Raw genomic sequence first — 22,473 nt, forward strand, 5'->3', positions numbered from 1 at the left:
GTCAGTTGGATTGAATTGGCCAGATCCGACTAAAATTTCAATCGGATTGTAAGGGGTGGTTTATTCCTTTTGTAATCCAAGCGAGAGGACATGTAAACACTTGATCGGATTGAAAACCAAAACTGGAAAATACTGCGCATGCGCAGTGACGTAGAAATAGCGTAATGACGTATGACACCCGAAACGAGCTGAATAAAGTGTCATAAGTTAGTGTCAGGGATTTTCAAAAATCCCATTTCACTCAGCATCTGTGAAGTGAAACGTTCCACCAGTTCTTGTTTAAGACTTTTTTGGTTTTACCAACAGATGACTGGTTTTGGGTGCGGCAAGGGGCACTTTTACCGCTTTATAAAGTAAGCAGCACTGCACAACAGTTCATGTGCTGGTCGTCGCCTAATAAGAACCCAAAGTATATAAATACCAAGTGTGCTTTTTAAAACAGTAGTGTGCTACAACAGCAGGAAACTCTTGATATCCATGCAGTGTGCGCATGTCAAAAGATTAAATCCGATCAGAAGCTTGTGATATATAAATGCGCATATCAACTTGATCACTTTATTTAGCGTTCATGAAAACACTACGTTCTGATTTATCAATCAGAGTGAATTCATTCTGATGGAAGCAAAAAGTGTCCATGTAAACGTAGCTTACGATAAGTAGGCCGTGGTGTTCCAAAGCATCACTATATACAGTAGGTAGACTAGTTGGACTCAGTTTTGTTTCTTAAGATTAGCCATTGCCCTATTTTACTAATGCTTGAGTGACACAGATGTTGTTGATCCAGCCAAATATATAGTGTGTTGATTTGGCCTGCAGGGGGAAGAGATCGTCGCGGAGGGCCAGTCCTTACATTTCCAGCCAGGAGTAACCATGATAGAATACGACAGGAGGACCTCAGACGACTTATAGCGTACCTTGCAGGCATTCCCAGGTATGCAGTGTGTGTGTGTGTGTGTGTGTGCACGTGTCTTTATCTGTGTGAACATTATTATGCAACTAAATTTGCAGTCGTAATAGATCAGGTTCAGCCATTTGAAACATTGAGGTGTTAATCCCATGGCAGAACAGGTGTAGAAGTCAGCCAGCTACTGGAATTCTAAAATAACAATTCAGTCACAATTGTATTCACCCTAGCCGCTCAAGGAAAGATAGACCAGCGTTTGATCTATTTTTGGCCATTTCATTTAAAATTGGCCATTCAGTAAAGGTGCAGTCACAACTTTGCTGGAGAAAATCAGCGAAACCGCAAGGATGCAGTATATTGATCAAAGTTAACACTTAATGTATACTGTTACAAAATATTAATATTTACTACAGAACCTGTTGTTTTGAACAACTGTTTTCTACATGAAATGAATAAGAAATGTTACTTGAGCACCAATCATCAGCATATTAGAATGATTACTGATGGACCATGCAAAACTAAATTATTTAAAAACAGTTTACTATGCCATATTTTGTGCCACAAATACCATAATGCTTTCTTGTAGACATTATTTTGCTAAGGTGAGGAGTGTTCTGAGTGGTTGTTATGGTATTGCTAGACTGTTGCTAGGGTGTTTTAGAGGTTTAGGCCGTGTGTCCACCAAAATTTCTTTAGCCAGCTAAAGACGCCAGGAGCTCTGCAGAAAACGCCTAGCTGTGAGTGCTTGAGAGTGCTTCTGCAGCACATCGTTTTCAGTTGAGACTGTTTGGTTGCTATGATACGGAATATCCTCTAAAGTAATATGGCTGAAGCATCGCAAGTGAAATGTTCCTCCAAGCATTATTTTTTATAATAATATTGTGGTAGTACGAGAATTCCATCTGGTGAAGACATGAATAATGAGACAAGCAATATTAGCTTCTCCTGTTGTTCAGTTGTAGTACAAGAAGGGTGTGACGGTTGGTCAGTGTGATGTAAGTCCCGCCCCTCCTCCACTTTGATTGGTTAGCTTACTGAAAAATGACAGTAAAAAAAAAACACAGCACTCCCATTGAAAACAACTGAAAAAAATAAGCTAGCCTCAGGAAAAAGCGCTTTGGTGGACACACAGTCTTACTAAAGCTTTTTTAGGTCAATGCTAGGGTGTTCTGGGTGGTTACTATGGCATTTGTAGGTGATTGATAGGGTGTTCGCTGTAACGCTGATAAGGTGTTGCTAAGTGGCTGCTAGGGTAATTACAATAGCATTGATGTTTTCTGAATACTTGTCGTGTTGCTGTGTTTTAGAGGGTTTTAGTTAAAGCGTATCTAGGTGGTTGCTAGGGTGTTCTCTGTAATTGTAAGGGAGTTGCTGGTTGGCTGCTAGGGTGTTCTGGGTGGTTATTAAGGCACTGAGACAGTTGCTAGGGTGTTCTGGTGGGTTACTAGGATGTTTCTAATTATATGAAATCTGCTGCTTAAGAAAGCATTTTCACAAGTTTTCTTTTTGTTTAATTTAATTTATTTTCATGTCTATATTCATAGACACGTCATGGCAAAGAGATGACTAAGCTTTCCTCAGTATTACACACAGTTTAGCACTCAGAATACTTGCATACAACTTAGCATTGCTATAAGCATCATTTGCATTTTCTTTAAAAAAAAAAAGTCTAGTTAATGTATTTTTGCTAAGTCCTGGTTTTGGTTTTAATTTTTTGGTTATGAAGCTCCCTGGTTTCTGTTTTATTTAGCCATCACATGGCTAATTTGACTTTTCCCTGTTGTGTCCTTCTGTAGTTAGCATTGATTTGACTCAGTAAAACTCAACCAGCTCCACGTGAACCTCTGCTTTCAGCCAGAGTTTTCCAGCTCTGCACAGTTCAAAACGTTATGTAGGTTATCATCTGCCGCAGCCTTCTCCCAAACTTTACTTCTGTTCTGTTGTCCATAATCGCTTTGTTTGAGCAACACTGAATAATACAGATTTTTCTTACGGCTGTTAGTTTTGCTCTCTGGTGTGTATCAGATAGCCAGGGGTGTAGATGTGTAAAAACTGCAGATTTTAGGCCACACTGGTTGTCCTCTGTCACTCTTTCGTGTCTTTCCCTCTTCTGTTTCCTCACTCCTAAGAAGAATTCTCATTCTTTCACACTGTAAAGAAATGTTCCTGACTCAATCCATCCCGCGTGCAGTCAAGCACCACATAAAATAATTATAACACGTTAATCAGTTCTTAAAATCAAACCCAACGTGTGAATATTAATACACTTACAATGGAGCTCTATGAGGCAAGGCACTGCAAAAGGATAAATGTTGAAACACTTAAAATTTACATTTATACCATGATCTAAATGCTCGATTCTGATTAGCTGGAAAGTGTGTGTTTAAACTGTGTAATGCACTGGTAGTTCCAGTCAGTTTAATAAACGCTCTATATAAATGTGCAGCCTTCATTTAAAGCACACACTAACACTCAGATCACTCACAAACAGAGACTGGAGATCATTCTGTGCACAGAGAAACGTTCATGAGAACAGAAACTTGTTGTCAGTGCTGCCCCACAACACTTATTAGTTAATTTGCTTTGCTACTGAAACGCTACGCTACATTAGATTTCTCAGCAATGAGGTGGTAATGTTGCAGTTTTTAAAGTAAATAAACTTGCATGCACAGACACAAGTAAATGTTGTAATTCATTCAAATAAATATAATCTTACCACACTACTTTATCTCTGTGTCTGATTTAAAGCAGGCAGAATGGTATACCTAGGAAGCCGTAACTGACAAAAACAAATGTCATTTTTACCTTTCCACTCTAGTTTTGCATGGCAAACTCAATACCAGATTTAACCTTTTAGTGCTGGCAAGTGACCATAGTGTAAGTGGGATGATACATTATTTTTTTTATTATTTATAAATTTATTTATTTAACACCTAACTGTAGTTCTGTCATGACAACTCTCGGGATTGGCATGGTAATGTACATGACAATGTTAATGTATAGATCTGCTACGCTTCCACATCATGCTGCTGTCAGCATGTAAGAAATATTGCTGCTGTAAATATAACAAACATGAAATAACCCCATAGCATACATGAAACACCTTGTAGCAGATCTATACAGGTGAAGCTGGGGAAGGTGGAGGGTTTCTGAAGCAAGTTGAGCAGCGAGCTCATTGGCTACCAGTACAGGAGAGAACCAATAAGCTGTGCCATGTGATGATGTCATTACGTCAGATTGAGTTTGACCTATCGGACTGCGCCATCAGAGTTTCATGCAAAACAATCAATATAAAATAAACAACAAGTTATATAAGCACTTAAAATCACAGGCTTATTTATTTATTTGAGATTAGTTTAAATTGTTAAAAATTTTAATGGTATTCATAATTTTTGGTTCATGGCTTGTTTGTATTAAATTTGATACATACTGTATATTTTTTATTGTTTTGTTTGTTTATAGTTTTATACATTTTTGGTTTATTTATTTTTTTATTTTAATATATTTTCAAATGCCATTTATTCCTGTAATGGCACACCACATAATCCTTCACAAATCATTCTAATATGCTGATTTGGTGCTTAAGAAAAATCCCCTACTGAAAATAGTTGCTGCATAATATTCTGTGGAAACGGTTTTAATATATAATTTTTTAATTTTATTTATTTTTTTCAGGATTTTTGATGTTCTTTGGGTTTGAACAATAGCATATAAATATTCTGTAACACTGCAAATATTTTTAGTATCACTTTTAAACAATTTAGTGCATCATTGCTTAGTAGAAGTATTCATTAAAAAATAGGCCTGCTTCAGATTTTAGAACAGTAGTGTACATATATATCGCCCCACATTGTGCTATCCCCTCTTCTTGTTTCCTCTCTTATCTCACCCTTTTCTTTCTGTGTTCTCTCTCTCTCTCTCTCTCTCTCTCTCTCTCTCTTTCTCTCTTTCTCTCTCTCTCTCTCTCTCTCTCTCAGAGAGGGAGGTCAGTATGATTTAGAGTTGTTCAGTGCTCATTCCTGCTGAAGAGTCAGACTAGAAGAGTGCAGCTGTGGATATGAAAACCCTCTTGAGTTAACAGCCTGTTTTTCGTGCTAGAGAGCTCTTTAGTTAGCTTGTTTTTTTTTTTTTGTTTTTTTTTTTTTTTCTTTTTTTTGTTTACTTTTTTTTTTTTTTTTTTTTTTTTCTATAGATTTGTTATATAGGTTTGTTTATATGGTTTCTTTATCTTTCATTTACTATTTTTGGGTTATTGCTATTTTTCATGCATGGTCCCTGCACATTATATGATATCTGATGCTCTAAAATGTACTTTAATAAGATTTGTAGAAGCAGCGTCTCTCTTTTATATCTCCCTAATGATATCAGTGTCAGCAGTGCAGAAGAGCTGATGCTGTTTTTTTATTTGTTTATGTAGTGAGGAGGTGAGCAGACATGGCTTTACGGTCATCGTGGACATGCGAGGATCCAAATGGGACTCTATCAAACCTCTGCTGAAAATCCTACAGGAATCGTTTCCCTCCTGCATCCACGTCGCTCTCATCATCAAGCCTGACAACTTCTGGCAGAAACAGAGGACGAATTTCGGCAGTTCTAAGTTTGAATTTGAAGTAAGAACTCTATATATTATGGATTTACATTGAATAAAGTGACAGTGAATAAGAAGTTCTCTTTTTGGTAGATTCAGTAAGATATTGTATTGAATTTTTCTAAAATCTGTTGTGAGAGATCAAAGAATCTTTCAGGGAAATAAATAAAAGAGAAAACACATTCTACTTGTGTTTTACTAGAACATTCCATATTGGTGGTGCGAAAGTAGAGCTTTCAAAATTACTTCTGACCTATTTCGTCAGAGCTGAGAGGAAGACGCATGCAGTAGTGTTATATTTAATCTGAAGGCTTAATCTCCCAAAGGAGGTTTCTTAAATTAACACATCTAGCGCAGCACAACATTCAAAAGTATTATTACATTGTAATATATGAGTAATAGATACATACTAATAGAAACACTAAGTGTTTATAACTGCATGCCAAATATGATTTGAATCTGTTTATACCTAAACACTAGAAAATATGTCTAATTGCATTAATGTAATGCAGACTAGAATGTGTTGAAGTTCTGGTCTCTTTCCACCATCAAGTCTCAAGCGTCCACTATCTCCTAATGTGTCTGCTGTTGTCTCTAATAACATGACCTGAGCTGCAATCTCTGGAATGTTTTTCTGGCTCCTCTAAGTAAAGTGTTCAGTGTAACTTATCCAAAAGGGTTTGCATTCATCATCCAATCTATGTTTTATTGCATTGTTGTTTTAAATAACAACTTCAGCTTCTTGGAAACCTCCCACTGAGTCACTGACAAAACCGTTTCATTCAGAACCCAGAAGTTCCAAAATATTGTCATACTTATGTCACAGAGATGCTTCGTTCAAAAATATTGTCATACTTTGCAGTATTTTTTTTTGTTGTATGGAGACATGGCCAAAATGCATAAAAAATAATAGTAATAAAATTAAATATATATATATATATATATATATATATATATATATATATATATATATATATACTGTATATATATATAAACTCTTCATTTGCAAACTATTAATAGTCAAGCAGGGTAAACACTTTAGTTTGAGGACAAATTCTTACTATCAACTAAGTAGTAACTATGACTTTTGCCTCAATAAACTCCAAATTTGCAGATTATTAAAAGTTAGTTGTTATGTTTAGGTACGGGGTAGGATTCAGGGATCTTAAATCTGATCATGCAGAATAAGGCATTAATATTAGGGATGCACCAACAGGATTTTTTTTTTTTTTGGCCAATACGATACCGATTTTAACAAACAACTATTGGCCGATTCTGATACCGATACAGATATCGGTCAACTGCTTAAAGCAGAGGTTAAAAATGAACAAAATAAAATAAAATAAAATTGATTGTTTCACTCCGAGCAGAACTGATATTTGAAAGTTTCTGTTCCTGCGTTCCTCTATTATTCCCAGTCCGAAACCAGTTTGAGTAGAAAAAATACTGGTTAATAATGTTATTTTTAAAACTTTTTCTTTGCCTATAATAATAATCATAATAAAGTACAGTGTTTTCTTTTCTAAAAAAAAAAAAAAAAAAAAAAAAAAAAAACGGGGGTCTTGATCTGTTAGCCTATCTTGAGCTTAGTCATAGCCAATACAGCATCATCTTTTCTAGATTTTGATCAAACAAAAGGAAATACTGTCAACATTTTAAAGACATTAAAGTAATATTCTCAAGAGATTTAAAAATGTTTGCAGCATGGATAAAAAACACTACGACTATAAATGTTTTGAGAGGAAAAAACAGCCTGAATTAGTAGGCTGTATGCCACATTTTATTATTAATATATTATAATCATCATTCAGAAATAATGTAGGCTAAAATACCGGTGAATAAAGCAAAATATTTACAAACATTATGAACACAATTAGCCAATTTTAGTTCCCTTCTCTCCACAAAAAATCCTCTAAAGTTGAAAGCCAAAACGAATTAATTTAAAAGTGAAACTGAAGCCTTCCTACGATGTATCTGGATGCTAAAATATTATTTATTATGTAAACTATAGGCTTTGTTCTTCACTAACATTTTCGACATAAAACATCATCCTTTACAAAGGCTATAACAGCACAGTAAGGCAGTGGTTATGCTGAACGGCACAGACTGTACTACGGACTATTTCAATTGAGCAGTGCAGTGTAATTTTTATGTATCTTTAACTGTATTTTATTTTGATAATGAACAGGCTGCGATGTCAAGTTAGCAAAAATATGTTGTATGTGTATGTGAGTCGCTGATGCGATTCAAAACTGTAAAGCTTTTGCAAAATAAAGAAATCGGCTTTCCTTTCCATGAACTTTGAAGCAGTTTACAATGATCCAAACGCAGCACAATTTTTTCTTTTGTTTTGTTAGTCTTTTAATGATTTAAGTGAAATATATTTTGTGTTTAGGCCTATATATTCCTTTTTATGTAGCCTATATAGTTTTATTCCATTTTCACTGCTCACAGAAACGCTGCAGGTGCATGATGTGAACTTGTGTGAATCCGTGTTCCACACGATCCTGCCATTTTTGCTGGTTTCAAACACACAAAAAGCTTCTCTTTCACTTAAATGTAGGCCTAATGCTTAATTGGCGGTTTGTGACACATCGTCAAATAAACTAACTCCCCAGACTTAACATTACATGTGATGAATTTACAGCTGAGCACGGGCGTTTCACTGGTTGGATGCTAAATGGATGACAAACTATATTTTGTACTGTTTTTATTTTGTTTTGGCATGTATTTAATTATTTTGTCCAGAGAAAAACATTGGATTATGCAACAGACATGCCACTCATTGTCTCCATGCAGTTAATTAATAAACCATTGGTATCGGCCCTTTTCATGCTATTTCCGATTTGCAGATGGCTTTAAAATAATAAAAAATCTGCCGATAAATATCGGTGGCCGATACATAAGTGCATCCCTAATTAATATGTGCTTACAAGTACTAAAAAATGCTTTTCACAATACACGTTGTTTCAAAGTAGCTTTACAGAAAATCCTAATGTTAATTTAATATTAGGTATATAAGTTCAATTTCAATTTGAATGAAGTTAAAATAAAAGAAAATGATAAATATTAAATAGATGAATTTAAAAATCTGCTACATTCAGGATATGAACCTAAGTGTCCTACTTTCATCTTTTCAGACCATCATGGTGTCCCTTGAGGGTTTGACCAAAGTGGTTGATCCTTCCCAGCTGACTCCAGACTTTGAGGGCAGTCTGGATTATGACCACGAGGAGTGGATCGAAGTTCGAGTGGCCTTTGAAGACTTCACGAGCAATGCCGCTCGCATCCTTTCACGTTTGGAAGAACTCCAGGACTTGGTGTCCCAGCGGGAGCTGCCGTCAGACCTGGACGGGTCTCGGCGTGCTATGGAGGAACATGCCTCCCTGAAGAAAAAGGTTACTAAACCTCCTGTGGAGGAGTTAGATACTGAGGGTCAACGCCTGCTTCAACGAATCCAGTGTGGGGAAAAAGGCAGAGGAGATATCCAGGGATTAGCTCCAAAAGTCCAGGCACTTCTGGATAAACTCCACGCCACACGACAACATATGCACCAATCCTGGCACATGCGCAAAGTCAAACTGGATCAGTGCTTCCAGCTAAGACTCTTTCAGCAGGATGCAGAGAAGGTATGAACATGCACTATTATATGTGAAGTTTAATAGGGAGAAAACTGGATCATTTTACCTGTAACATAGGACTAAGACCATAACATAATATGGAAGATATACCCTACATAGATACTTTTTTTTTTTTATAATTTATATAACTTTGTGTAATGTTATAAACACTTTGTCTTTAAAATCCTAACAAAAATGCACTACTTTGTCTTTAAAATCCTAACAAAAATACTATATATATATATATATATATATATATATATATATATATATATATATAATAACAAAAAATCGTATTGACCCCAAACATATGAACAGTGTCTGAAAAGTAGGTCTGAATATATATGTATTTATAAAAAATCGTATTGTTTCTATATATTTTATTAGCTATTTTTTTGTTTTTTATTGTTATTTTTTGTTTTATAATATAAATTATAATTTGATTTATAAGTAAATAATTTGTTATCAAAGATAAGCAAGACTTTGTGGAATCCTTTGAAACTTCACTAGTCATGTGAAGTTTCAAAATCACGAAACAAATCCTTTAAAATTTCACTAGTCATGTTTTGAGGGTGCACAAAAAACTTATTAGTATGTTGTTTTTTTATTATGGTGGTGTTGTTGTATTATATCATAAAAATATTTTTTTATTGTTTTTGTTTTATTTTTCCTCTCAACAGATGTTTGATTGGATCGTCCATAATAAAGGCCTGTTCCTGACAACCTACACAGAGATAGGAGCCAACCATCAGCATGTGCTGGAGCTGCAGACCCAGCACAACCACTTTGCAATGAACTGCATGGTAAGGCTGTGTCTAGTGGTCCAGCAGTAATATATGTCACCACCTGAGGCATTATAACAGTGTAGCTTGATGTGTGTTACCTCTTTTAAATGATGTGTGTTTGTACACGTGCCCTGACTCACTTAGTCATGCAAGAATGAATTTTCTGTTGTCATATAATAGTCATGTCAGTATATGCATGAAGGGTATATAATGCCACAGGAGAACAGTCATGTGAAGATACTTCACATCACATGTGTGTGCGTGCGTGCATGTGTGTGTGTGTGTGTGTGTGTGTGTGTGTACATGACCCTGGCAGACATGTTAATCACCCCCAGTAGATTTCAAAGGGAGATAGTTTCACAAGAAAACGACAAGGCATCAGTCACTGATTATCCATCTCTATGGTCTCTTCTGCCATCTGCCCATCCATATCTAAATGTAGGCTAACTGCTGTTCAGCCAATAGGAAGAGTCCACAGCATTTATCTTTTTGCAGTGTGTCCTCATGCAAATGACTTGTGTGGTGCTTTCATATGTTGGGAATTCATAAAGAATATTATTTTTTCAAATTTGAAGGATATAAATCTGGTAACACTTTTAACTTTCATTAATAAGTCATTAAACAGTAATAATGATTTAATTTAGTTTGTATGAAAACATTTACATAAACAATTAAGAAAAAAAACTAGGTACAGTAGGTACACTTTATTTTAAGGTCCAATTTTCGCTATTAATAAACCATTAACTGTGACTTTTACTAACTAACTATGATTCGATAAACTCCTAATTTTCTGCTTATTAATAGTTAGTTAGGAAGTTGTTAAGGTTTGGTATTGGTTAGGATTAGGGATGTAGAATATGGTCATGCAGAATATGCACTTTATACATACTAATAAACAGCAAATATGTTAATAATTTGCATGCTAATACTAAAAGTTGCAACCCTTAACAATTGTTAGGATGTTTTTATAGGTTTTCATTGTTAGTGTGTTAGGTTTGGCTGTGAGAACAGTCCACCCTCTTTCATGTTACTATAACTGTGCACAACTTAACGGATGAAATGCCTTGTCAAATGTTTGCTTTGGGTTAGCCTGACTGCCGGGCAGCCGGGGACACTACAGCCACTTCCTCAGGAAGTCCTGAGAGCCTTACTTCCTGTCTGATATATGAGGCATACATGGGCATAAACACTTTTTTGTTTACTTGGTTATAGTGTTAAGTGGTTATTTGGTTTGCATTTTTTGATGAGGCGATAATGCACGTCTTGTGTTTTTCGTGTTTATCACAACCTTTCTTACCTCACACAACTAAAATACTTTGTCTGGAGTGACTTTTTTGATGTTATGATCACTGGAAACAGACTTCTGAAAACATTTTAGTTTTGTATTAAGCAATAATGCTCTGTGCTGATAGACCACTAGGACACCATGTGTTCCTACAGTTTAAAGGGATACTCCATCCCAAAATGAAAATTTAGTCATTAATCACTTACCCCCATGTCGTTCCAAACCCGTAAAAGCTTTGTTTGTCTTCGGAACACAATTTAGGATATTTAGGATGAAAACAGGGAGGCTTGAGACTGTCCCATAGACTGGCAAATAAATAACAGTGTTAAGGTCCAGGAAAGTATGAAAAGCATCGTCAGAATAGACCATCTGCCATCAGTGATTCATCCGTAACGTTATGAAGCGACGAGAATACTTTTTGTACACAAAGAAAACAAAAATAACGACTTTATTCAACAATTCCTCTCCTCTGTGTCTCTCCAAATCAGCGTAGCGGCATTTTGGCAAATCTGAGCAGTACAGAGATGGTGTATGCTCTTCTGTATCAGCCGTGCCACAAGGATACGTTTTTTACGTGTATTTACGATTTGTTTTGAAAGCAAACAACGCATCGGCAAAGCGCGGCTGACACAGAAGAGCCATCATATTCTCGTCACTTCATAACTTTACGGTTGAATCACTGATGGCAGATGGACTATTCTGACAATGAATACTTTCCTGGACCTTGACAAATTTATTTTTTTGGCAGTCTATGGGACAGTCTCAAGCCTCCCTGTTTTCATCCAAAATATCTAAAATTGTATTCCGAAGACGAACGAAGCTTTTACGGGTTTGGAACGACATGGGGGTAAGTGATTAATGACAAAATTTTCATTTTGGGATGGAGTAACCCTTTAACCCTGTAAAGCCTGACATGTGTATACAATAATAATAGTTGGAAATATAGATTTTTTTTAAAAAGCTCTGTAGATTTTATTGTGGGAGGGCAAAACATACAGCTCATTGCAGTGCACTACCTTGATGATTGGAATATGTACAAATAATTGTTCCTCAGAAGCCTGATATGTCATATTTGATGCTCACATTTTTACATGATATTTGTAAAAAAAAAAAAAAAAGCCTGATATTTTACATGATATTTTTGAGAAAAAAAAAGAATGTTGAAAATATGTAAAAAATATGGATAACCAGGTAAACTTAAGTTGTTTAAAAGATTTTTTTTATTGAATTATTGAATCAGTAAAGATTTCATAGAACCACGATCAAAAAACAACCAGCCATGTTTATAATTAGGAATATTTAGAGAATTTTGGTGATGATACAGTAGTCTTGTGGTTAATAGCCTACAGGTTCTTTGGCATTTGCCACATGTATTGACAGTAATTCAATAGGCGATTTATAGAGACGTCAATGTTCATCACATGGCACACTGGGGCTTGGTTGTAACCTTTCGTAATAGACATGCTTAGCCAGCTATGTCACTGAGTTCCAGGGGTAATGTTACCTGAGTGGAACGTTATGCTTGTCAAGTTGTAAATGAACTCCCACGAAGCTCCCACGCTCTTTTGAAAGACAATCTGGAGGACAACATGTAGAAAACACTCCTCTGGCTAAAGGCATTTTACACATGGCTGGGTAATCTCCCATCATGCTGGTGTATTGATTAGTCCCAGAGATATCCAGAGGGAGATATAATGTTCCAGACACTCCTTTTCTAATCATCCTGTATTTGTAAGAGAAAAGAGGTTTTCTTTAATAATATTAAACCTGGGAGTCTGAGAATGAAGTGCAGACTGTACTTGCGTGACTCTCTCTGTTTAAGTAGACTGCAGGGTCCAGTGCTGTCATGAAGTGATTTTCTCATGTGAGGAAGGCTTTTGTTCCGCAGTATGTGTGTCTTGGCTGTGTTATTTATATCCAAAATGTAGTTGTTCCAGGTGCTTGACCAAAATACTAATGATGAAAAAAACAAAAACATAAAAAGACCTCACCGGAACAGTGTATGTGTGTGTTTATACAGTATTAAACAAAACATAAAAATAAAATTAAAAAAAGCAATGTAAGTATAAACATGGAATGTATGTCAAAAAAAATAAAAATAAAATAATAATAATAATAAAATGTACACACACACTACTATTCAAAAGTTTGGGTACAGTAAGAGTTAAAAAACTTTAAACAGTAAAAAAAAAATTAAGCAAGGATGTATCACATTGATCAAAAGTGACATTAAAGGCGTTTACATTATTTCCAAAAAAAAATAAAAAATCAAATCAAATAAACACTGTTCATCAAAAAATTTATCGCAGGTTCCACAAAAATATTAAGCAGCACAAACGTTTTCAACTGTGATAAACGTAATCTTTAGAAATGTTACTTGAGCATATAAGAATGTATATTATATATAAGAATATCACGTTTGTTGCAGAAATGACACAGGGCAAAGTGTAAATTGTACCTTTACACATATATGTTATGTTTTAGAAAGATCTAATATAATATATATAAATATGTATTTAAACCATGTTTTGCTATGATTTTGATAATAAATGCAGCCTTGGTGAGCATAAAAGACATCTTTCTAAAACATAACATATATGTGTAAAGGTACAATTTACACTTTGCTCGGTATCATTTCTGCAACAAACGTGATTCTTAAATAGTTTAAATTTATGTAAATCATACAAACTGAATTTATTTGATGTCCCCTGCATGTGAAAGTCAATTTTGCTAACAAACCACAGGCTGGTCATTGACATGACAATAGCACCTATAACATTTAGCATATGTTTAGCCAGAGTGTACTTTAAGCTGCTTTAGATTTACATCAAAATGAGAAACCAGAAGCTCTTAATTGTTTCCATGATGCGATCCACAAGGCCTGTCATACATAACAGAGGGATTTGATGAATTTGGGTTTACTGGTGCATGTCTATCTTCTCCGAGCAGCTCTGAAACCATGCTCGGAGTGAGTGAGTGATATAGAGAGTTAGTAACCCAATTTTCCATCCTGACTTTCCATCTTATGAAAATGCATTTGTGCATGTGGGCATCAGTGGCTTGTCTTATCTACATATGCAGGCTGGATTATTTAGAAATGGTCATCTTTATTTATTGTATTATTATTATTTTTTTTTTTTAATTGACGACAGATTTAGTGGGTGTGCACATCTGCACATGTGCACAGTTCATAGAATTATCCGTGGGTGAGTGTGTGTGTTTATGTGTCGTATGTTAATGTATAACAGATGGGTGCACCGATTCACATCAATAACAATAATAGAAAAATGATAAAATTACTGATATAATCACCATAATATTGTGCATCCATGGCATATAGTATTGTACTTGGACTTGATTTAAAGCTAAGGGTTCAAAAGTTTGTTTGTGTTTTTATATGTGACTGTTATTGCTCCACGTTTTCATGTGCATTGGACACGACTGCTGCAGTTTATTGCTGCACGCAGGCCGTTACCAAACCGCCATCAGGTTTTCATCTGACAGCTCTCTGTGTATTGATCCTCTACCCTTTTGAATGCCTCTGGGCTGTGTAATTAACCCCATATGAGGAAACAGCATGGTAACCAGAGATCTATGTTCTACCAGCACTCTCATGCACTGGACTTTAGTTCTCCATAATGAACATGCATACCTCAGACGCTCCCATTACGTCAGAGAGCAAACACTTGCTTTCAGTGATTATGTGATGTGTTTCCAGGTAAAACAGAGTATTTAGGTGGAAATAATGTAGGGTGGAGCTTGATTTTATCCAAAGACTGGTTGAAAGAAAGATTGGATAGTGAAAAATTATGCTGTGGTGTTACTGGTTTCAGCTACTGAAAATGTAAACATTTGCATTTTCTCTGATGCGTTCTACATATTTATTGCAGAGTGTGCTGATTTATCCAAAATATTATGCTATCTAGCTGTCTAACGCAACAACAATGAGTTGAAAGTATTAATTTCTTATCATGAAAATATGTATTTTTAATACTGTACTATAGAAAAGCAAATGCACATGGTATGATAACCATAAATTTTTATACCATGGTATACTGTGACTGGGTCATCGTTTTATATCTGTTAAGATATTTTGTATCAGAGCTATGAGCAGTTTAGCATGCTAAACGTTTGTTTACAGTGCTTTTTCATAAGTTTATTTAATTGGCTGAAATGGGTAGACCTGAAATCTAACCCTAATTCTTCCTCTTGGCTTAAGCTGCTTTTCCGTTCTTATTCACACACACTCACTCTCACACATTTTCCAGAGCTGTGTATGTGTGTCTGTGGTCAGACGAGAGCTACACCTCACAGCAGGAGCTGCAACGAGTGAACTGCTGTTTATACTGTTTCAGAGAAGATCTGTCACATCCGCTTATATATATATATATATATATATATATATATATATATGTATATATATATGCAGTTATTTTTTTCATCCTTAAAAAAAATACATCATTATATTCTTATCTGTTTTAGCTGTGCCAGTACCACATACCCCTTGTATAGTATAAATATGTACACCCAAAAATAAATAAATAAATAATTAAATAAACCTTCATTCAGGAAGTGGTGCAGTTTATACAGAACTCTGTGTTTCTTGTGGTCTCTTGCAGAATGTGTATGTGAACATCAGTCGGATCATGTCTGTGGGGAACAGGCTGCTGGAGTCGGGTCACTATGCAACCCAGCAGATTCAGCAGATCTCAGGTCAGCTGGAACAGGAGTGGAAAGCTTTTGCCGCTGCACTGGATGAGAGGAGCACGCTGCTGGAGATGTCTGCTAACTTCCACCAGAAAACTGACCAGGTGAGGCCTAAGTGTGCAGACGCATGTACCTACAGATACATTGAGTGGCCAAGCAAACTACATTGAGTGGCCAAGCAAACTAATGCATTGATGATGATGATGCAGTGTGTGTGTTAATTACTACAACTAAACTAATAACAAACAAAATTCTATGCAACATATCGTCAAGATGCTGTAGTAGCAAAAATATTCAGCCAAATCGAGTTGCAGAGTAAGTGTGTACTGTATGCTGGAAAGGATTTCAGATTTTAAAGAATGATGTGTTGTTCACATAGTTCAATTTTAAAGCCTTTACACCAAGTGGAACCCAATGAAACAGAAAAAAGGTATGATTCCAAACACAAAAACTCATACCCACTTTTTCATTCGTTTTCCGTTATTCAGAAAAACAACATTTTGTAGTTTTTTTATTATAATCATATCAGGCTAGGGTTACAGTTAGGAGGCATATGTTGACATTTTTGACCACTCACAATTTTTTTAAGAGCACCACAAGCCACACTTATTGCACATTCAGGAAGTCTGCCTATATACACAGGCAGACTAAACTATGTTTGTGTTTTTTTTGTGTGTTTGTGTGTGTGTTTTTTTTTTTTTTTTTTTTCAGTGTATGATCTTGGATGTTTATTACTCGTTTTATAAGTGACTCACCAATGATTGTTCAGAGACTCTTTAGTTGAATGCTTCATGTAAATAAGCCTGTGCTGGAAAAAGGATGAATGAAATCTGTTCCTTTCATCTTTCGGTCCTTTATCTTCCTCTTTGAACATTTAATATTTGTTGTCAGCATCAATAATAGACTGACGCACTGTTCATTGAGTTTATTTTGTTTCATTTGTTGTACAGACAAATTGCAATGTATTTATTCTTTTCCTAAACAAGTCATTGTTAAGAAACACTCAGTGGTGGATGGCCCAAAGTTGGGTCATATTCTTGACTTATTGAATAATCATTTGAGTATGTAGTAACAGATGTGAATGTGGGTGGTTTGACAAAAATTAACTGAATATTCTTGTCTTTTTCTAGTATATGAGCAACATGGACTCATGGTGTAAGGCCTGTGGAGAGGGAGAACTTCCTTCTGAGCTACAGGACCTGGAAGACACCATCCACCACCACCAGGGTCTCTATGAACACATAACCACTGCCTATTCTGAGGTACAAATCTCGTGTGTCCATTAAAGTAAAAAACTATTCTCTGCAGTAAAAACTTTTTACTAGTGTTTATGAATAGTTTCACCTTAAAGACTAAATTCAGGATACCTCTAAGCTGAGCAAGAACTAAGAAAAGAAATTCAGTCATGACAACTCTTGGAATAGTTTTTCTTCAATATGATGATGTTAATTTAGTTGGTCTTGGCAGACTAGATCCGCTACACACTGCTGCTGCTGCAAGGCAAATATGGACTTGCTAAACACAGACATGTTGCTGTGAGCTTGTAAGATACACTGCTGCTGCTGCTGCATGGGTAGACACATATAAATCCCGTAGCAGATCTAGACAAGTGGAGCTGGGGGAGGTGGAGGGTTTCAGGGGAACTCTGATGGTGTGCTGCAGGACCAACTTACAGTGAACAGTGTACCAGACTATTTAAATGGTGAGCAAGCAAGCTCATTGGCTGCAGAGTGGAGGCCAATCACCTTGTACTGTGTAGATGTGATTGCTAGCATATTGCATGTAATGGAACGTGTAGAGTTTCATGACTGAACTGGATTTTTAAATGAAGGTGGGATTTTTTTTTTTCTGTAAGTAACATCTTTGGGTGTTGATGTGTATTATCTGTACATCCTCAGGTTAGTCAGGATGGCAAAGCCCTACTAGATAAGCTACAACGGCCTTTGACCCCAGGGAGTGCAGATTCACTGACATCCTCAGCTAACTACTCCAAGGCGGTGCACCATGTTCTGGATATCATTCATGAAGTTCTGCATCACCAGAGGCAATTGGAGAACATCTGGCAACACCGCAAACTTCGTCTTCACCAACGGCTACAGCTCTGCGTCTTCCAACAGGATGTCCAGCAGGTCAGACACTTATCTTTAACTAAAAATACTTTATACAAAAATTATTGTAAACACTGTTTTTTACATCCCATGTTGATGTGGTTTCAATTTATTGCATTTATTCACTTGTTATTTGTGAAGTGAGAGATGTGCAGGGTGGATGAGGTGTCAGAACGTTGCAGGGGACATCTGTGCGGGACAGATTTTTTCATTTCATTCTCGCCCACTTCCCACAAGTTTCTTCTTGCACATGCCTACTTCCACAGAATTGTACTTTCTGATCGCAGTGATTTTGATCTGCCTGTTTTCACTTAATTTACTTCCATCAAGCTAAGGTAAATAAATAAATAATAGTTTATTTAAACAAATAAAGTATGGGGTCAGTATGTTATTTATTTATTATTTTTTTTTTTCATATATATATATATATATATATATATATATATATATATATATATATATATATATATATATATATATATTACACACACACATTTTATATATTTCAAGTTTCATTTTTGTGGTGGCAATTAATTTATTCCTGTGGTGGCAATTCTTAATATAAATTGATGTGGCAAAACACAAAATGATTAATGAGTTTGATATGACAGCGTGACACTACAGTCCTGCTCGTAAATGAGGTGAATCTGGTCAAATCTCTTCTCTTTGTCTGAATGAAATGGGAGCATCTGAATGCCTGTGAGGCATCTTTATGTTGAATATAAAGTGAGTTCTGTTTAAAATAGGATTTCACTGCTCAGTTAAGAACAAATATACATTTTTAAGTGAGATTTTAGGCACCACTGCATTAAATTGTAAACATGCAATTGTTAACAGAAAGGTTTTTTTTTTTTTTTTTTTTTTTGGATGTAAGTAAATTAAGTAAAAAAATTTTTTAAAGGAGCAGTTAACCCCCAATTTATTTATTTACTAATTTATTTATTTTTCAAAACAACATCCAAATATGTCTCTTTCCCTCTCACTCACACACAGTCTGTCCCACACTTTGTTCCCACTTTTTTTTTTTTTCAGCATCAGTTGTCATGGTAACTGTGTTCAGCAGCCTCATTATGTTGAGGGTTTGCCCCATAAAATGATGCAGGCATAGGGGACCTCTAAACCTTCCAGACATCAGAAAACAGCCACGTGAGCATGAGACTCAACATCTGCACGACAAATGATTGCTTCTATCCGCACGCGCACACACATGTGCTGACAGATGCCAGCACACAAACAGCTCTGAATGTTTCTGTGTGTGGCACATTCAGCCAGATCAAAGGTGTCATAATGAAATATGCATGAGTAGAGGACTCAATGTGTTTTCGCAGTGTGCTCCGGTGTCTTTTGAGGCAGGTAGGAAGCTTTCAAACTCGGATATGAGACATCTGACTTAGTAGCTCCACCGTGCAAATTTCAAATGGTTAATAAAACATTTACTACTCACTTAATCAACCATTTCTAATACGTTTTTATTAGTAAAATATTGCATGTGTATTCAGATGTTCATGCAAACCTGTGAGAAACAACAGATACTACTCTATTTGTCAAATTTCCATTAATAAACGCAGTTATTGTACTCTCCGACAGCACCATCAGAGCAGACACCAGAGTCTTGCTTGCTTAATCTGCAGGATGACCTCATTGCGTGTTCGTGCTGATGTTTATAGTGGTGTGGAGCTGTCGCAGTGACTGCTGCTGTTTGGAGGTGCCCCCTGGTGGTTTTACTCTGGAAATGTAGTGGAACTTTTTCACATTAATGAATCAGATAGATAGATAGATGCGTTTAGCCAAAGCATCATACAGTGCATTTAAAGTATACTTTTATTATTACTACTATTATTATGTTGTTGTTGTTGTTGTCGTTGTTGTATGTTTTATAATATTGTGTATTCCCTGGAACCGAACCTGTGATGTTTGTGTAGCTACCAGTTACAGAAACCTATTTGTAATATTATGTTGTTGTTGTTGTTGTTGTATGTTTTATATATATGTGATGTTTGTGTAGCTACCAGTTACAGAAACCCTTACAAAACCCCTGCAGTAAATAGAAATTGACAGAACATTTACAGGGTTCCCACACTTATGAAAAACCTGGAAAAATCCCACTCCCATATTCACAAGCAATTAAAAAAATATGGAAATTGATTGGCAAAATTCCAACAGTTGCATAAAACCTGAAAAAAAATCAGGGCATTTTGAAAACCTCACATTCCCAGGCTTTGAAAAGTTATGGGAATTTCTATAATGAATATTTTTGTCATACAGAAACTGCTCTTTGTGTCATGTTTATGTTTGATTTTGAAAAATCATCAACCTATAAATATGAATTACCAAAAAAAAAAAGAATTGGATGGAGGTGTGATGTTTAATTATTTAAAAATATATACACAGTAGTTACATTTTGCAGTACTAACATGTTTAATTTAGTATATTTTTACCTCTAAAAAAATGTTGATTTATGATTTATTTATGTCATTTATGATTACTTTTTATAATGTAGGTGGTGGTTCTTTTGACCCTCTGAGCAACATTAGGTTATTTTTCTCTGTGATGTCTTCTCACTCCCATTTAGAGTCAAAGTCCCCCTCCTAGTTGAGCACAAATATAAATAAATAAAAAAAACATTTTAAAAGAATCTCCACATTCGAAAAGGACAAAAACCATAAAAGTATTCCATTTAGAATGTGGGCTGTATTCCAATTATATGGACTACTTTTATGGTTCTTTTTTATAGTGATTTGGTGGTTATTTTGACCCTCTGAGCAACTTTTGTTTCTTTTCCTCTTTGTGAATATCTTCTCACACAGGTTCTAGATTGGATTGAAAACCATGGTGAGGCATTCCTTAGTAAGCATACAGGAGTGGGGAAGTCTCTGCACAGGGCCCGAGCGTTACAGAAACGTCATGAGGACTTTGAAGAAGTGGCTCAGGTAAGGAGAAATGGATGCAAGATCATCACTTTGGCTATTTTCCATCTGATTATCTACTGTTCTCCTCACGTAATCAAAAATAGGCTGGCCATCTCAGAAATGAGTCAAATGCATATTAACTTCTAAACTTTCTCAGAACACCTACACGAATGCAGACAAACTCCTGGAGGCGGCAGAGCAGCTGGCTCAGACAGGCGAGTGTGACCCTGAGGAGATCTACCAGGCCGCACACCAGCTGGAAGATCGTATCCAGGACTTCGTAAGACGCGTTGAACAACGCAAAGTCCTGCTCGACATGTCTGTGGCCTTCCACACTCACAGCAAAGAGGTAAGAGATGAAAGTATACTGTAGGTTTGACATAATTATGTTCCTGAATATTATGTAACAGGTACAGTCCACACACAATTTCTGAAAATGTACTTGGATTTATTATCGTTGTTATTGTTATTAATTTATTTATTTATTTATAGATTTACAATAAAACAGTAGTTGGTTTCTAGTGTTCCATTGATTCTGCACCATTTCGTTAAGTGTGCGGTAATATTTCTCTGTAGGTCTTGCACGACACATTTTTACTAGTCAGCTAGTCATCGGATCACTGTTTATATTATGTAAATGACATCCCTATAAGTTCTGCAGCTTTGGCACATTTTTGATGCATGGACGTAGAGTGTGTTAATTAAGAGATGGTCACAGCTGAGATGATGCCAGACTGGTGAGAAAGTAAAAGATGCATGAATAGAAGATTCGTGTTACTGTAGTTAATGTCAGCCTTTAGATGACATAAGAATTAGAAAAAGTTGTATATGATCACGCAAAATAAACTCAGACTATCTCAAATGTCTGCAGTGCAAATCACTACTTCGTTAACACCAATATAATACAAAGTTAATGCTTACACAATAATTTGCTCTAAAGCCAAACTAATGGTTAGCTTTTTTTGGACCTCAAATCTTTACAATTTGTCTGAACTCTTTCCTTCTGGCCCATCTATATTCCACAAATGGTGAATGATAATGAGTAGTTGTGTGTACATGATTCATCATATACTTAATAAAAGCAAACAACGCTCTCTTTAATGTCTCCATATAGCATAATGTTAGCCATCTGCTATCTGTAGTGGGCTGGCTTATATAGACATCTTTGTTCCTGAGAGAGTGTTTTATAATGGTATAAGTAATGATAAAGGGTTAAAGACTGGAGTTTTGGAAAAACAGAAAGGTAGTGGAAGGTGGAGGTGGAAAAAGACAATGGGGAGGTGTGGAAGGACAGGGCATGGCCTGCTGTGGCAGGAGATATACTCTTTGACATGCCAACACAGGCAGATGGCTAATCCTGAGCTCACACAAGATAAAGCCATTCACAGGAAATAATAACACCAACCGTTCGGTGGCAGCCAAAGTCCGTCTGGCTGTTTGTCTTGTCATGTTCGTGCATTTGGATATTTTCAATTATAGAACAAATGTTATTTGTTTGGAGACCCATGGATCTACATAGTTCACTGACTGGTTCACACCATTGTGAAGTTTCTGATTGGCTGGTAAT

The 22,473-nt window shown here is 35.9% G+C and overlaps 1 protein-coding gene across 6 annotated transcripts in view; it reads left to right on the forward strand.

Moving 5' to 3' along the window:
- LOC109068738 (triple functional domain protein-like) overlaps positions 1 to 22,473 on the forward strand; it is a 135,944-nt gene that overhangs the window by 53,829 nt on the left and 59,642 nt on the right. For all 6 annotated transcript variants that reach the window (XM_042755756.1, XM_042755757.1, XM_042755752.1 and 3 more), the window contains 9 exons: positions 817 to 931; positions 5,322 to 5,514; positions 8,633 to 9,121; positions 9,793 to 9,915; positions 15,802 to 15,993; positions 17,020 to 17,151; positions 17,788 to 18,018; positions 20,805 to 20,927; positions 21,064 to 21,255. In XM_042755756.1, the coding sequence (XP_042611690.1) occupies positions 817 to 931; positions 5,322 to 5,514; positions 8,633 to 9,121; positions 9,793 to 9,915; positions 15,802 to 15,993; positions 17,020 to 17,151; positions 17,788 to 18,018; positions 20,805 to 20,927; positions 21,064 to 21,255 (1,790 nt within the window). The remainder of the gene's footprint in view (positions 1 to 816; positions 932 to 5,321; positions 5,515 to 8,632; positions 9,122 to 9,792; positions 9,916 to 15,801; positions 15,994 to 17,019; positions 17,152 to 17,787; positions 18,019 to 20,804; positions 20,928 to 21,063; positions 21,256 to 22,473) is intronic.

The sequence above is a fragment of the Cyprinus carpio genome, unplaced genomic scaffold (genome assembly GCF_018340385.1).
Source record: "Cyprinus carpio isolate SPL01 unplaced genomic scaffold, ASM1834038v1 S000006746, whole genome shotgun sequence".
Lineage (NCBI taxonomy): Eukaryota > Metazoa > Chordata > Actinopteri > Cypriniformes > Cyprinidae > Cyprinus > Cyprinus carpio.